The sequence below is a fragment of the Lepisosteus oculatus genome, chromosome 27, assembly GCF_040954835.1.
Source record: "Lepisosteus oculatus isolate fLepOcu1 chromosome 27, fLepOcu1.hap2, whole genome shotgun sequence".
Taxonomy (NCBI): Eukaryota; Metazoa; Chordata; class Actinopteri; order Semionotiformes; family Lepisosteidae; genus Lepisosteus; species Lepisosteus oculatus.
The window spans coordinates 6,588,107-6,601,941 of NC_090722.1; the positions used below are offsets into that span (position 1 = coordinate 6,588,107).

Consider the following 13,835-nt stretch of genomic DNA (forward strand, 5'->3'; position numbering starts at 1 on the left):
GCTCATTTTTTCCAGCCCCTGAGGCGCCTCTACATTTAGGCAGGGGTGTCCTGCGCCGGTCCAGGACATCGCCCAGTCCAGACGGCCTTACAGGTCAGACTGTTAAGTCTGCTCACTCCTCCCTGCCACACCTGCAGCACAACGAGAGACGGTCGCGCTGCAGATGGTCTCATTACGGCCTTTCCTCGAAACGCGGTCAGAGACGGGCTCTGGCGCCACCTAGTGGACTGATGGCAGAAGTGAAGGCTTGTTCTTTCTGTTGGACTGTTTGTGTCGTAGTGCTGTATCACTCTCACGCTGGCCTGGGCTGTATTTCTGTCTGTCTCAGTGCTGTATCACTCTCACGCTGGCCTGGGCTGTATTTCTATCTGTCTCAGTGCTGTATCACTCTCACACTGGCCTGGGCTGTATTTCTGTGTGTCTCAGTGCTGTATCACTCTCACACTGGCCTGGGCTGTATTTCTGTCTGTCTCAGTGCTGTATCACTCTCACTCTGGCCTGGGCTGTATTTCTGTCTGTCTCAGTGCTGTATCACTCTCACGCTGGCCTGGGCTGTATTTCTGTCTGTCTCAGTGCTGTATCACTCTCACGCTGGCCTGGGCTGTATTTCTGTCTGTCTCAGTGCTGTATCACTCTCACACTGGCCTGGGCTGTATTTCTGTAGCAGTGCTGTATTATATTACTGACCCGTCTCCTGTCTCTGTGACGATGTGGCTTAAGGCGTCTGCTGAACCTAAATGTTCGGAAATAAAAGGAAAGATCAAAGACGAGGAGGCGAGAAGGAGGAAACAGCTCTTTAGCGCCTGCAGCCATGTTAAAACTCGCGAAATAACGTGACAGAGATCAGAAGAGCCGGCCGCCGCGTTCGCACGGACACCGAGACCCCAGAACCCCGCCCCGCCGCGCCAGGCCCCGCCCCCCACACAGCGAGCGACCTCCCCCTCGCCTCGCCCCGCCCCCCTCCGGTCCCTGCGCCGCACTCCCGGGCGGTCCGGTCAGTCAGTGTCGGGACGCCGTGCGGGCTGGGTCTAGCAGTCCGGGGATGGGATCAGCCAGCAGGGGAAACTCACTCGGAGCAGCGATCTCGTCTGGCCGGCGGTCGTAGCGGGCAGCGGCGGGTCGTGTGAGTTTTTAAAAGTCGCCCAGGACGCGGGTCAGGGCGGTGTCGGCTGTGTCGCTGCTCATTGTTCCAGAGCTGGCAGCCGGAGCAGCCCGGCGCCGCTGGGGGAGCGGGGACCGCGGGGGGGTCGGTTATAACTGCAGGGGGGCAGGAGAGGGGTATCAGGGCAGGAGGGCAGTGGGGGCTGGAGATCAGGACGGGGGGGCAGTGAGGACAGCAGGGCTGGACAGGAGGGCAGTAGAGACAGAGGGGCAGGACAGGAGGGCTGGAGTACAGGACAGGGGGACAGTGAGGGCAGGGGGGCAGGAGGGGCAGGCCAGGGAGGGGGACAGGACGGCACTAGAGACAGCGGGGCAGGACAGGAGGGCAATAGAGACAGCGGGGCAGGGCAGGGGGGCAGTAGAGAGAGCGGGGCAGGGCAGGAGGGCAGTGAGGGCAGGGGGGCAGTAGAGACGGCGAGGGCCGCTCTGGGGCAGCGCGGGGCAGTGCATGGCTCAGCCCGTCCTGTAGCTGTGCTTCTGGCCACCATGGCCAAGTGGTTCAAGGAGTTTCCCATCAACCTCAAGAACGGTACCGACCGGATCCGCTCCGCCTCCGAGTCCAGCGCCCCCAGCCCGAGCCGGGCCAAGCCGGGGACGGGCTCGATCCGGGCCGCCACCAAAACCCTGCGCAAGAACTCGGCGGCGGCGGCAGAGCCCGGCGGGTCAGGGTCCGTCCCGGGCTCGGGCTCGCTCCTCCTCCTGGGCCGGAACCGCAAGAACTCCGCCATCGAGCTGGGGAGGAGCGGCGCGGCAGCCCCCGGGCCCGGCCTCCTGCACGGGAAGGCCCGCAAGAACTCCCGGGCCGAACCGGGCCAGGAGGAGCTGCAGCGGCCCGGGAAGAGCATCGGGTCGGCCAGCGCCTACATCAGCCGGCTCATCAAGCTGGACAAGCTGGACAAGAGCCCGGGCTACGGCACCGGCACCGGTACCGGTACACTGACCGGACCCGAGACCGAGAAGGAAGCAGCCAGAGAGAAGGGGAAGACAGCAGCAACCAAGACAGACACGGTGAGAGAGAGAGGGGGAGGGGGAGAGAGAGGAGAGGAGAGAGGAGAGTGAGAGGGAGGGAGGGAGAGTGAGAGGGAGGGAGAGGAGAGTGAGAGAGAGAGTGAGAGGGAGGGAGAGGAGAGTGAGAGAGGAGAGTGAGGGAGAGAGGAGAGAGGGAGGGAGAGTGAGAGGGAGAGAGGAGAGTGAGAGAGGAAAGTGAGGGAGAGAGGAGAGTGAGAGGGAGGGAGGGAGTGTGAGAGGAGAGTGAGAGGGAGGGAGAGGAGAGGAGAGTGAGAGAGGAGAGTGAGGGAGAGAGGAGAGAGGGAGGGAGAGTGAGAGGGAGAGAGGAGAGTGAGAGGGAGGGAGGGAGTGTGAGAGGAGAGTGAGAGGGAGGGAGAGGAGAGTGAGGGAGAGAGGAGAGGGAGAGAGTGAGTGACAAGGAGAGAGAGAGGGGTGAGAGGAGAAAGAGTGAGAGAGGATGACAGGGAGTGAGAGGAGAGGGTGACAGAATTGAAACTGAAGTGTGACAGAGGGTGAGAATGAGGTAGGGATGAGGAGTGGGAGTGAATGAGGGTGAGGGAGAGATGGCACTGGGATCAGATGAATGAATTGTGACCTGCCCTCCACTAAACAGATTTTTCCTGGCTCATTCAAATCCAAACAGCTTTATTGGCATGGCTGGTACAATCAACACGACATCTACAGACATTACAATACAAACACATCGTAGGACATTTACTTCCAAACATATACAGCATTACTGTGAGTCAGGCTCACTGTTCCTCAGGCTGGGACAGGAGATCACACACTGTATTATTATTATTGAGAGACAGGCTCACTGTCTGTTCCTCAGGCTGGGACAGGAGATCACACACTGTATTATTATTATTGAGAGACAGGCTCACTGTCTGTTCCTCAGGCTGGGACAGGAGATCACACACTGTATTATTATTATTGAGAGACAGGCTCACTGTCTGTTCCCCAGGCTGGGACAGGAGATCACACACTGTATTATTATTATTGAGAGACAGGCTCACTGTCTGTTCCTCAGGCTGGTACAGGAGATCACACACTGTATTATTATTATTGAGAGACAGGCTCACTGTCTGTTCCTCAGGCTGGTACAGGAGATCACACACTGTATTATTATTATTGAGAGACAGGCTCACTGTCTGTTCCTCAGGCTGGTACAGGAGATCACACACTGTATTATTATTATTGAGAGACAGGCTCACTGTCTGTTCCTCAGGCTGGGACAGGAGATCACACACTGTATTATAATTATTATTGAGAGACAGGCTCACTGTCTGTTCCTCGGGCTGTGACAGGAGATCACACACTGTATTATTATTGAGAGACAGGCTCACTGTCTGTTCCTCAGGCTGGTACAGGAGATCACACACTGTATTATTATTATTGAGAGACAGGCTCACTGTCTGTTCCTCAGGCTGGGACAGGAGATCACTCACTGTATTATTATAGAGAGACAGGCTCACTGTCTGTTTCTCAGGCTGGGACAGGAGGTCACACACTGGGCTGCAGCTCTGTTGGGTTTTCTCCCTAGCAGGATTGGAAACTGTTCTGGTTCTGGCAGGTGTGGGAATCCTGGGATTAGGTTTGTCATTTTTGGGAAGAGTATCTAATCCCAGAGTCTTTCTCACTGTGCAACAGAAAAGGTATCTCTGTGTTTCTCTCTGCTGGCAGTGGGAGCACAGCTTGTCCTCTCTGGGCAGCCAGGTCTGTCTGTGTCCAGTTTCTGTGGCCAGGATGTGGTCTGTGCGCCTATACTTTCAGGGTCTGTTTCTCCTTGGTGTTTCTCGCCCTGGTCAGATACTTGGTCATTTTGTGTTGTCTTTTTCTCAATTCTGTGATGGGGTCTCACTGCACTGTAACACTGTAGCCCTTATCAGGAGTCAGGATATTAATCTCACTGCCAGTCTGGGACAGACAGAGAGCTGTAAAGGAGCCCCAGTCTCACTGTGATCTGTGTCAGTGTTACAGATAGAGACACAGCCCTTATAGAGTCAGGATATTAATCTCACTGCCAGTCTGGGACAGACAGAGAGCTGTAAAGGAGCCCCAGTCTCACTGTGATCTGTGTCTCTGTTACAGATAGAGACACAGCCGTTATAGACACAGTGATGTTTGTTAAAATAATTGTGTTACAATAACAACATTATTTGTAGAATTAAAATTGACTGGTAGTGGTGATGGAATAACTCAGTGAAGTAATGGTAAAAGCATGCTAAAGCCCAGTGAGATCAGGGTAAAACAGCAGTACAGTGCAGTAAAGTCCAGTGACATCAGGGTAAAAATGCAGTACCGTGCAGTAAATCTCAGTAACAACATTACATTGTTTTGAAACTGTTGTTCGGTTTTAAAACATTTCAGTATTCAAACATTTGGTGCTCAATAGACGCTTTGTAAATGACTAAAAGCTGTGTTGTGGTGCAAGACAGGCTCACTTACTGAGCATCACGACCCTCTGTCTGGGAGAGAGAGGAGGTGATAAAGGTCTCTCCTCGGGGAGGTGTCAGGAGCCGGGTGAGTGTGCAGTGGGTCTCTTCAGGGAGGTGTCAGGAGCCGGGTGTGTGTGTAGTGGGTCTCCTCAGGAAGCTGTCAGGAGCCGGGTGTGTGTCCTCAGGTAGCTATCAGGAGCCGGGTGTGTGTGTGCAGTGGGTCTCCTCAGGAAGCTGTCAGGAGCCGGGTGTGTGTCCTCAGGTAGCTATCAGGAGCCGGGTGTGTGTGTGTAGTGGGTCTCCTTAGGAAGCGGTCAGGAGCCGGGTGTGTGTCCTCAGGTAGCTATCAGGAGCCGGGTGTGTGTGTGTAGTGGGTCTCCTCAGGAAGCTGTCAGGAGCCGGGTGTGTGTCCTCAGGTAGCTATCAGGAGCCGGGTGTGTGTGTGTAGTGGGTCTCCTCAGGGAGGTGTCAGGAGCCGGGTGTGTGTGTGTAGTGGGTCTCCTCAGGAAGGTGTCAGGAGCCGGGTGTGTGTCCTCAGGTAGCTATCAGGAGCCGGGTGTGTGTGTGCAGTGGGTCTCCTCAGGAAGCTGTCAGGAGCCGGGTGTGTGTCCTCAGGTAGCTATCAGGAGCCGGGTGTGTATGTAGTGGGTCTCCTCTGTGAGGTATCAGGAGCAGAGTGTGTGTGTGCAGTGGGTCTCCTCAGGGAGCGGTCAGGGCAGGGTGTAAGGTGACACTGTATTGTCAGGTTGCACATTAAGACATTACATTACATTAAGACATTACATTACAATGGAGCTGTCCCTCAAGGCGAGACTCTGATCAGGCAGGATTGGACAATAGGAGTGGAGACAGGGAGGCAGGATGGAGGGTGGAGACAGAGGGAGAGGGAGAGGGAGCAGAACCTGATACAGGCACAGATGATTCAGCCCCTGTGGGGGTTTTCTTTGAACCCCCGTCATCGTGACTGTGAGAATTCCTAACAATGTGAAGGAGCACAGCAACTTCTGCTGATGTCACACACTGTTACTGCTCTAACTACAGCAGTACAGTGTATTAGTATAACTACTGTTAACTACACAATCTGTTCCTAGGGATGCAGCTCATACTAGTGTTTCTATAGTTATATCAGTACTACTGCTGTGGTTACTGCTATTACTACTACTGCTGTTTCTATAGCTACTATTAGTGTTGTTACTGTTCCTACTGTGCTGCTGTTACTACTGCTGCAGATGTTAGTATTACTGCTGTTTCTATAGCTGCTAGTAGTACTAGTTGTTACTGTTCCTGCTACTGCAGCAGTACAGTATTACTCGTCTGTCTTACTCCTGCTGTCTTCATGCTGTCATGTGCCCTCCCCGCAGGTGATTATCCTGGAGGACTACGCTGACCCCTACGACGCCAAGAGGACAAAGGAGCAGCGCGAGGCGGAGCGCGCTGGCGAGAACGACGGCTACATGGAGCCTTACGACGCCCAGCAGATGATCACGGGTACGACCCTCCCCCCCCCACTTCCCCCAGTCCCCCTGTCTGCACCCCTGTCCCTCTTTCTGTCTGTCCCCCTGTCTGTCTGTCTGCTCTCCTGCCTGACTGGACAGTGATCAGGGGTACAGCTGTCTGTCTGTCTGTCTGCTCTCCTGCCTGACTGGACAGTGATCAGGGGTACAGCTGTCTGTCTGTCTGTCTGCTCTCCTGCCTGACTGGACAGTGATCAGGGGTACAGCTGTCTGTCTGTCTGTCTGCTCTCCTGCCTGACTGGACAGTGATCAGGGGTACAGCTGTCTGTCTGTCTGCTCTCCTGCCTGACTGGACAGTGATCAGGGGTACAGCTGTCTGTCTGTCTGCTCTCCTGCCTGACTGGACAGTGATCAGGGGTACAGCTGTCTGTCTGTCTGCTCTCCTGCCTGACTGGACAGTGATCAGGGGTACAGCTGTCTGTCTGTCTGCTCTCCTGCCTGACTGGACAATGATCAGGGGTACAGCTGTCTGTCTGTCTGTCTGCTCTCCTGCCTGACTGGACAGTGATCAGGGGTACAGCTGTCTGTCTGTCTGCTCTCCTGCCTGACTGGACAGTGATCAGGGGTACAGCTGTCTGTCTGTCTGTCTGTCTGTCTGCTCTCCTGCCTGACTGGACAGTGATCAGGGGTACAGCTGTCTGTCTGTCTGCTCTCCTGCCTGACTGGACAGTGATCAGGGGTACAGCCCCCCCTGTCTGTCTGTCTGCTAGCTCTCCTGCCTGACTGTATGGGGCCAGACAGACCCCCTGTCTCCCCAGCTCCTCTGTCCCCTTGTCAGATCCCTTGTTTCCCCTTCCAAGAGGAGTGTTTGGGAAGATAAGAGATGACATTGTGGGGCCGCAGAGAACTTGAAACACATCCGCTATGCCCAGGGAGAGAGAGATGGACACAAAGTGTTACACCGAGGGAAGGAGAGAGGAGGAGAGGTAGAGTAAAGGACAGAAGGAGAAGGGTATGGGGAGTTCAGGGTTCGAGGTGAGTCACCACGGTCTCCGCGCTGTCGCGTTGCCCTGGTGATGCTGTTGTGCTCGGACATGGGTGCAGTTTCCTGTTTTAGCTTCCTGTTTCCTGTCTCTGCTTCCCCAGCCCATTCTCTACTCAGGAAGACCCCCCCCCCCCTCCCCTCTTCCCCTCTCTGGGCTGCAGGCTGTTACCACGGCGACATTCTCTCTCAGTCACTTCCCCGAAACCAGGACAAGCATCAGTCAGCAGACCAGTCACATGACCCTTGACCTTTAGTGGTGCTGATCTATTGTGTAGAGAAAATACTGACCACCCCCACCCTTTCTCTGTGTGCCTGTCTCTCTCCATCTGTCCTGCCCCTCTCTGAGGGACGCATCTCCAGCCCCCCTCCCCCTGCAGAGCTCAGAGGGCTGGAGACCAGAGTCAGACTTATCACCGGTTTCTGTGGGGTCATCAACAGTACAGAGTCTTACAGAGAAAGCAACAGTACACAATCCTGCAGGACCATCGACAGTACACAATCCTGCAGGACCATCGACAGTACACACTCCTGTAGAGTCATCAACAGTACACACTCCTGCTGGGGTGTCAACAGTACACAATCCTGCAGAACCATCGACAGTACAGAGTCTTACAGAGAAAGCAACAGTACACAATCCTGCAGGACCATCGACAGTACACAATCCTGTAGAGTCATCAACAGTACACATTCCTGCTGGGGTGTCAACAGTACACAATCCTGCAGAACCATCGACAGTACAGAGTCTTACAGAGAAAGCAACAGTACACAATCCTGCAGGACCATCGACAGTACACAATCCTGCAGGACCATCGACAGTACACACTCCTGTAGAGTCATCAACAGTACACACTCCTGCTGGGGTGTCAACAGTACACAATCCTGCAGAACCATCGACAGTACAGAGTCTTACAGAGAAAACAACAGTACACAATCCTGCAGGACCATTGACAGTACACACTCCTGTAGAGTCATCAACAGTACACATTCCTGCTGGGGTGTCAACAGTACACAATCCTGCAGAACCATCGACAGTACAGAGTCTTACAGAGAAAGCAACAGTACACAATCCTGCAGGACCATTGACAGTACACACTCCTGTAGAGTCATCAACAGTACACACTCCTGCTGGGGCGTCAACAGTACACAATCCTGCAGAACCATCGACAGTACAGAGTCTTACAGAGAAAGCAACAGTACACAATCCTGCAGGACCATCGACAGTACACAATCCTGCTGGGGCGTCAACAGTACAGAGTCTTACAGAGAAAGCAACAGTACACAATCCTGCAGGACCACAGGCACACTGACATAGATAAACAGAGAGAAATGATGAGACAGAGAAAGAGGGAATAACCCACCATTAGACCTTTTAAACAGTTGCAGGCTTTTTTCTCTTGCACAGCACGTTGAGGAAAAGGTCTGGTCTGCTACTACTTTACAGTCCTTAATATGTCATAGTACAAACTCCACTGTGGGCCATGGCCACTGCTTTGGAGTGATGCTGGTGTGTGCCATGGGAGTGACCCTTCATAACATTTTCATTGCTGAGACCTTTAACCCTTGAACTGCGACCCGCAATCTCAGGCTTCGATTCCTGCTGCCCTCAGAAATCCGCCGGCGTGGCTCCAAGGACCTGCTGGGGAAGACCAGCCTGCTGCTGGAGCCGGGAGAGGCGGGGGGAGGCGAAGACCCGGGGGGGGGCAGACCGCCGCCTCCGCAGCTCTACGACACCCCCTACGAACCGGCTGAGGGGGAGCCGGCCGAGAGGAGGGGCCCCCGCCCCGAGAATGATGAGCGACCCCCCGCAGAGTACGAGCAGCCCTGGGAGTGGAAGAAAGAGCAGATCGTGAAGGCCTTGTCAGGTACCCCCACACTGGGGACACAGGGGACACCTGTACCCCCACACAGGGGACCTCTGTACAGACAAACAGGGCACCTCTGTACAGACACACGGGGCACACCTGTACAGACACACAGGGGACCTCTGTACAGACACACAGTGAAGACCTGTACAGACACACAGGGGACCTCTGTACAGACACACAGTGAAGACCTGTACAGACACACAGGGGACCTCTGTACAGACACACAGGGGACCTCTGTACAGACACACAGGGGACCTCTGTACAGACACACAGTGAAGACCTGTACAGACACACAGGGGACCTCTGTACAGACACACAGGGGACCTCTGTACAGACACACAGGGGACCTCTGTACAGACACACAGTGAAGACCTCTACAGACACACAGGGGACCTCTGTACAGACACACAGGGCACCTCTGTACAGACACAGGGGACACCTGTACCCCCACACAGGGGACCTCTGTACAGACACACAGTGAAGACCTATACAGACACACAGGCACACCTGTACAGACACACAGGGAAGACCTATACAGACACACAGGCACACCTGTACAGACACACAGGGAAGACCTGTACAGACACACGGGGCACGCCTGTACAGACACACATGGAAGAACTGTACAGACTCACTGGGCATGCCTGTACAGACACACGGGACACGCCTGTACAGACTCACTAGGTTAACTGCACTGTGCTTTTACCTTGATCTCACCGGGCTGTCCTGCACAGCAATGTCATACCCTCTCCCCTCTCCATTCCTCTTTGTCTTGCCCCCCAGTGCAGTTCGAGAGCGCTGAGCGGCCCCCCGTCTCCAAGGAGGAGGTCCCCTTCAGCCGACAGCACCTGCGCCAGAAGAGCTGGACACAGAAGATCCTGAAGCCCCTCCCTCTGGCAGCCAGCACCGAGGGCGCTGAGACCGCCCGGGTCGACCCCACTCTGCCGCTGGAGAAACAGAGGTGAGGAGAACAGTTCTGCTTGGCTTGGTTGTTCGGTAACCAGCAACACACCACCTTCCCGACACCCCCTTAAGAAGAGCTGGATCTGGGGTACCCCTTATTAATTATCGGATTTGAAAATTCTTGTAGCTCTTCAATAGCGAACTGACTCTGCCCATCGGTGAGAAGGCTGGTTCCGGGATCTCCTTAAACTGATAACCTGCGGAGAGTTTTGGGTGAAGCTCCTTTAGCAGAGCAGTTCTGTCTGCTCACTTCCTAGAAATGCCACACAGAGACCGGGAAAGCTGCTAAACTCGAGCCATCGGCGCGTTTCAGAGCACGGTCATTCTGAAGGCCGGCAGCCCAGGGCGCCTGACGAGTCTTTCTTCCCTCCTTTGCGCGCCCAGCTGGTTCCACGGCTCGGTGTCGCGGCAGGAAGCAGAGGCACAGCTCCAGGCCTGTAAGGATGCCAGCTTCCTGGTGAGGAACAGTGAGTCAGGCCACAGCAAGTACTCCATCGCCCTCAAGTGAGTCTGTCTCTGTGTCAGTGCGTTGAGTGTCTGTCAGTGTCAGCGTGTCTGTCTCTCTGTCAGTGTGTCTGTCTCTCTGTCAGTGTGTCTGTCTCTCTGTCAGTGCGTTGAGTGTCTGTCAGTGTCAGCGTGTCTGTCTCTCTGTCAGTGCGTTGAGTGTCTGTCAGTGTCAGTGTCAGTGTGTCAGTCTCTCTGTCAGTGTGTCAGTCTCTCTGTCAGTGTGTTGAGTGTCTGTCAGTGTCAGCATGTCTGTCTCTCTGTCAGTGCGTTGAGTGTCTGTCAGTGTCAGTGTGTCAGTCTCTCTGTCAGTGCGTTGAGTGTCTGTCAGTGTCAGTGTCAGTGTCAGTGTGTCAGTCTCTCTGTCAGTGTGTCAGTCTCTCTGTCAGTGTGTTGAGTGTCTGTCAGTGTCAGCATGTCTGTCTCTCTGTCAGTGCGTTGAGTGTCTGTCAGTGTCAGTGTGTCAGTCTCTCTGTCAGTGCGTTGAGTGTCTGTCAGTGTCAGTGTCAGTGTGTCAGTCTCTCTGTCAGTGTCAGTGTGTCAGTCTCTCTGTCAGTGTGTTGAGTGTCTGTCTGTGTCAGTGTGTCAGTCTCTCTGTCAGTGTGTTGAGTGTCTGTCTCTCTGTCAGCGTGTCTGTCTCTCTGTCAGTGCGTTGAGTGTCTGTCTGTGTCAGCGTGTCTGTCTCTTTGTCAGTGTGTTGAGTGTCTGTCTGTGTCAGTGTGTCTGTCTCTCTGCCTGTCTGTTCTGTGGTAGTGAGTGTGTGCTGTGCAGGGAGCTGGTTACTCACTGTCTGACCTCTCCTCTCCCTCAGGACCAGTCAGGGTTGTGTCCACATCATTGTGGCCCAGACCCGGGACAGCGGCTACACGCTGGACCAGAGCAGCTGTGTGTTCAGCAGTGTGCCAGAGGTGGTGCATTATTACTGCACCGAGAAACTGCCCTTCAAGGGCGCAGAGCACATGACCCTGCTGTACCCTGTCCCCCGTCCACACTGACACACTGACTGACACACCATCGCACTGAGACACTCATGCACTGACTGACAGACTGACACACCGTCGCACTGAGACACTCATGCACTGACTGACACACTGTCGCACTGAGACACTCATGCACTGACTGACACACTGACACACTGTCGCACTGAGACACTCATGCACTGACTGACACACTGACACACTGTCGCACTGAGACACTCATGCACTGACTGACACACTGTCGCACTGAGACACTCATGCACTGACTGACACACTGACACACTGTCGCACTGAGACACTCATGCACTGACTGACACACTGTCGCACTGAGACACTCATGCACTGACTGACAGACTGACACACTGTCGCACTGAGACACTCATGCACTGACTGACAGACTGACAGACTGACACACCATCGCACTGAGACACTCATGCACTGACTGACACACTGTCGCACTGAGACACTCATGCACTGACTGACACACTGTCGCACTGAGACACTCATGCACTGACTGACACACTGACACACTGTCGCATTGAGACACTCATGCACTGACTGACACACTGACACACTGTCGCACTGAGACACTCATGCACTGACTGACACACTGTCGCATTGAGACACTCATGCACTGACTGACACACTGACACACTGTTGCACTGAGACACTCATGCACTGACTGACACACTGGCATATTGTCACACTGAAACTCTGACACCCTGAAGCACTGGGACAGTAAGACTGAGACGATGAGACACTGGGACAGTGAGACTGAGACACTGACACCCAGAGACTGAGACAGTGAGACTGAGACGATGAGACACTGGGACAGTGAGACTGACACACTGACACCCAGAGACTGAGACAGTGAGACTGAGATGATGAGACACTGGCACTGACAATCAGACTCCTGAATCCCTTTCTCTTCCTCCAAGTGCCTTAGACTCTTAATCAGAATCTCTCCACGTCCCCAGACAGAAGTTAACGACACAGGGTGCAGTAAAGCCCAGTGATATCAGGGTAAAAGCACAGTACAGCCCAGTGAGATCAGGGTAAAAGCACAGTACCGTTTTTATACTAGTGTGTAAATGGTCGGTCTTAGGGGCTGGAGTGTTTGGGCGTGTGGGAGGTAGGGGAGATTCTCACCAGTCTAATTAATCCAGTTACTGGAAGAAAGTCCAGTTTCAAGCTGCTGAATCCTGAGTCCTGAGTGTCTTTAAAAACGCCGGGAGCCACTGACGCCAATGTGAAATGCGCCCCCCTGGACCGCTGATGAGATTAGCGAGTCTCCCCGCAAACCAAACTGGAGCAAAACCCGGAGGCACTTCGGCACGGCTGCCGCGGGTCTCTGGCGCCTCCTGGTGGCCAGTCGACGACCTCACAGGGCAGCGAGCGATACGCCGAGGTCTCCCCTGCAGCTGTTGGGAACGGAAATCTTCTTGATGTTGGTCACTTCTGGAAACCTGATTTTTTTTTTAAGGGTTGGGGGTGGGGTTATGTGTTTTTAAGACTACCACGGTAGTAGTATGTTTTTTTTAATCCTGAGTGTTGTAGTTTTGTGAGGCCGTGCCATGTGTTTTTTAACCACACAAGAAATGTGACTTTGCTTTTGTAAATATATATCACTTAACGACAACGTCATCAAAATAAACAGTCTAAAATATGTGTATTAAAATTGTTTCTGGGGTGCGTTCAAGACAGAAGACCTTTTTTATTTTTTTTTAATGTGAAAAATAATTCTTGCATTTTCCTGATACTCTTAGATTGTCAAAGATGAATGAGGAGCAATTACACACTGGGCTGCTCAGTAATTATACAGCCTAACGAGTGACCACTATATATCCCAGTGTCCTGGCCAAATTTCCTCCTGGCCTTTACCAGTCATGGCCTCCTACTAATCCCCATCACATTGGTGGGGTAGTGGGATTCCCCAGAACCAGTAAAGCACTATGAGTTGACTATCCAGAAAAGCTCTAAATAAGTGTAAGGAATTATTATTATTATTATTAGCCATTACACAGCCCAGGACACTGTCGGTAAGAGGTGTTAACCCTGCTGTCCTGCAGTTACAGTAGTAGTTGTAGCAGTACTAATTGTAGTAGCAGTAGTCCTGCTAGGAACTGGAACAGATGTAGTAGTAGTAACAGTAGCTGTAACTTTAGCAGCAAGAGCAGTGTTAGAAGTAGCAGTTACAGTATAGTAACTGGAGTGGAGCAGTGGCTCTGTGCCTGTGGCTGGAAGGTTGCCGGTTCAAATCCTGCGACTGGCAGAGGAATCCTACTCCGTTGGGCCCCTGAGCAAGGCCCTTCACCCCAGGGGCTCTGTACAATGGCTGACCCTGTGCTCTGACCCCCAGCTTCTCTCCCCGTCTGTGTGTCCCATGGAGAGCAAGCTGGGGTATCCAAAAAGACGAATTC

At 53.6% G+C, this 13,835-nt stretch overlaps 1 protein-coding gene across 1 annotated transcript; it reads left to right on the forward strand.

The window, feature by feature from the left end:
- The first annotated feature begins 579 nt into the window (after nt 1-579).
- Nucleotides 580-13,093, forward strand: she (Src homology 2 domain containing E). Its single transcript, XM_069185242.1, has 6 exons — nt 580-2,169; nt 5,969-6,095; nt 8,714-8,968; nt 9,755-9,932; nt 10,319-10,438; nt 11,250-13,093. The coding sequence occupies exons 1-6, from the start codon at nt 1,648-1,650 to the stop codon at nt 11,431-11,433; spliced, it is 1,386 nt and encodes a 461-aa protein (XP_069041343.1). The 5' UTR covers nt 580-1,647; the 3' UTR covers nt 11,434-13,093.
- The last annotated feature ends 742 nt before the right edge of the window (nt 13,094-13,835 follow it).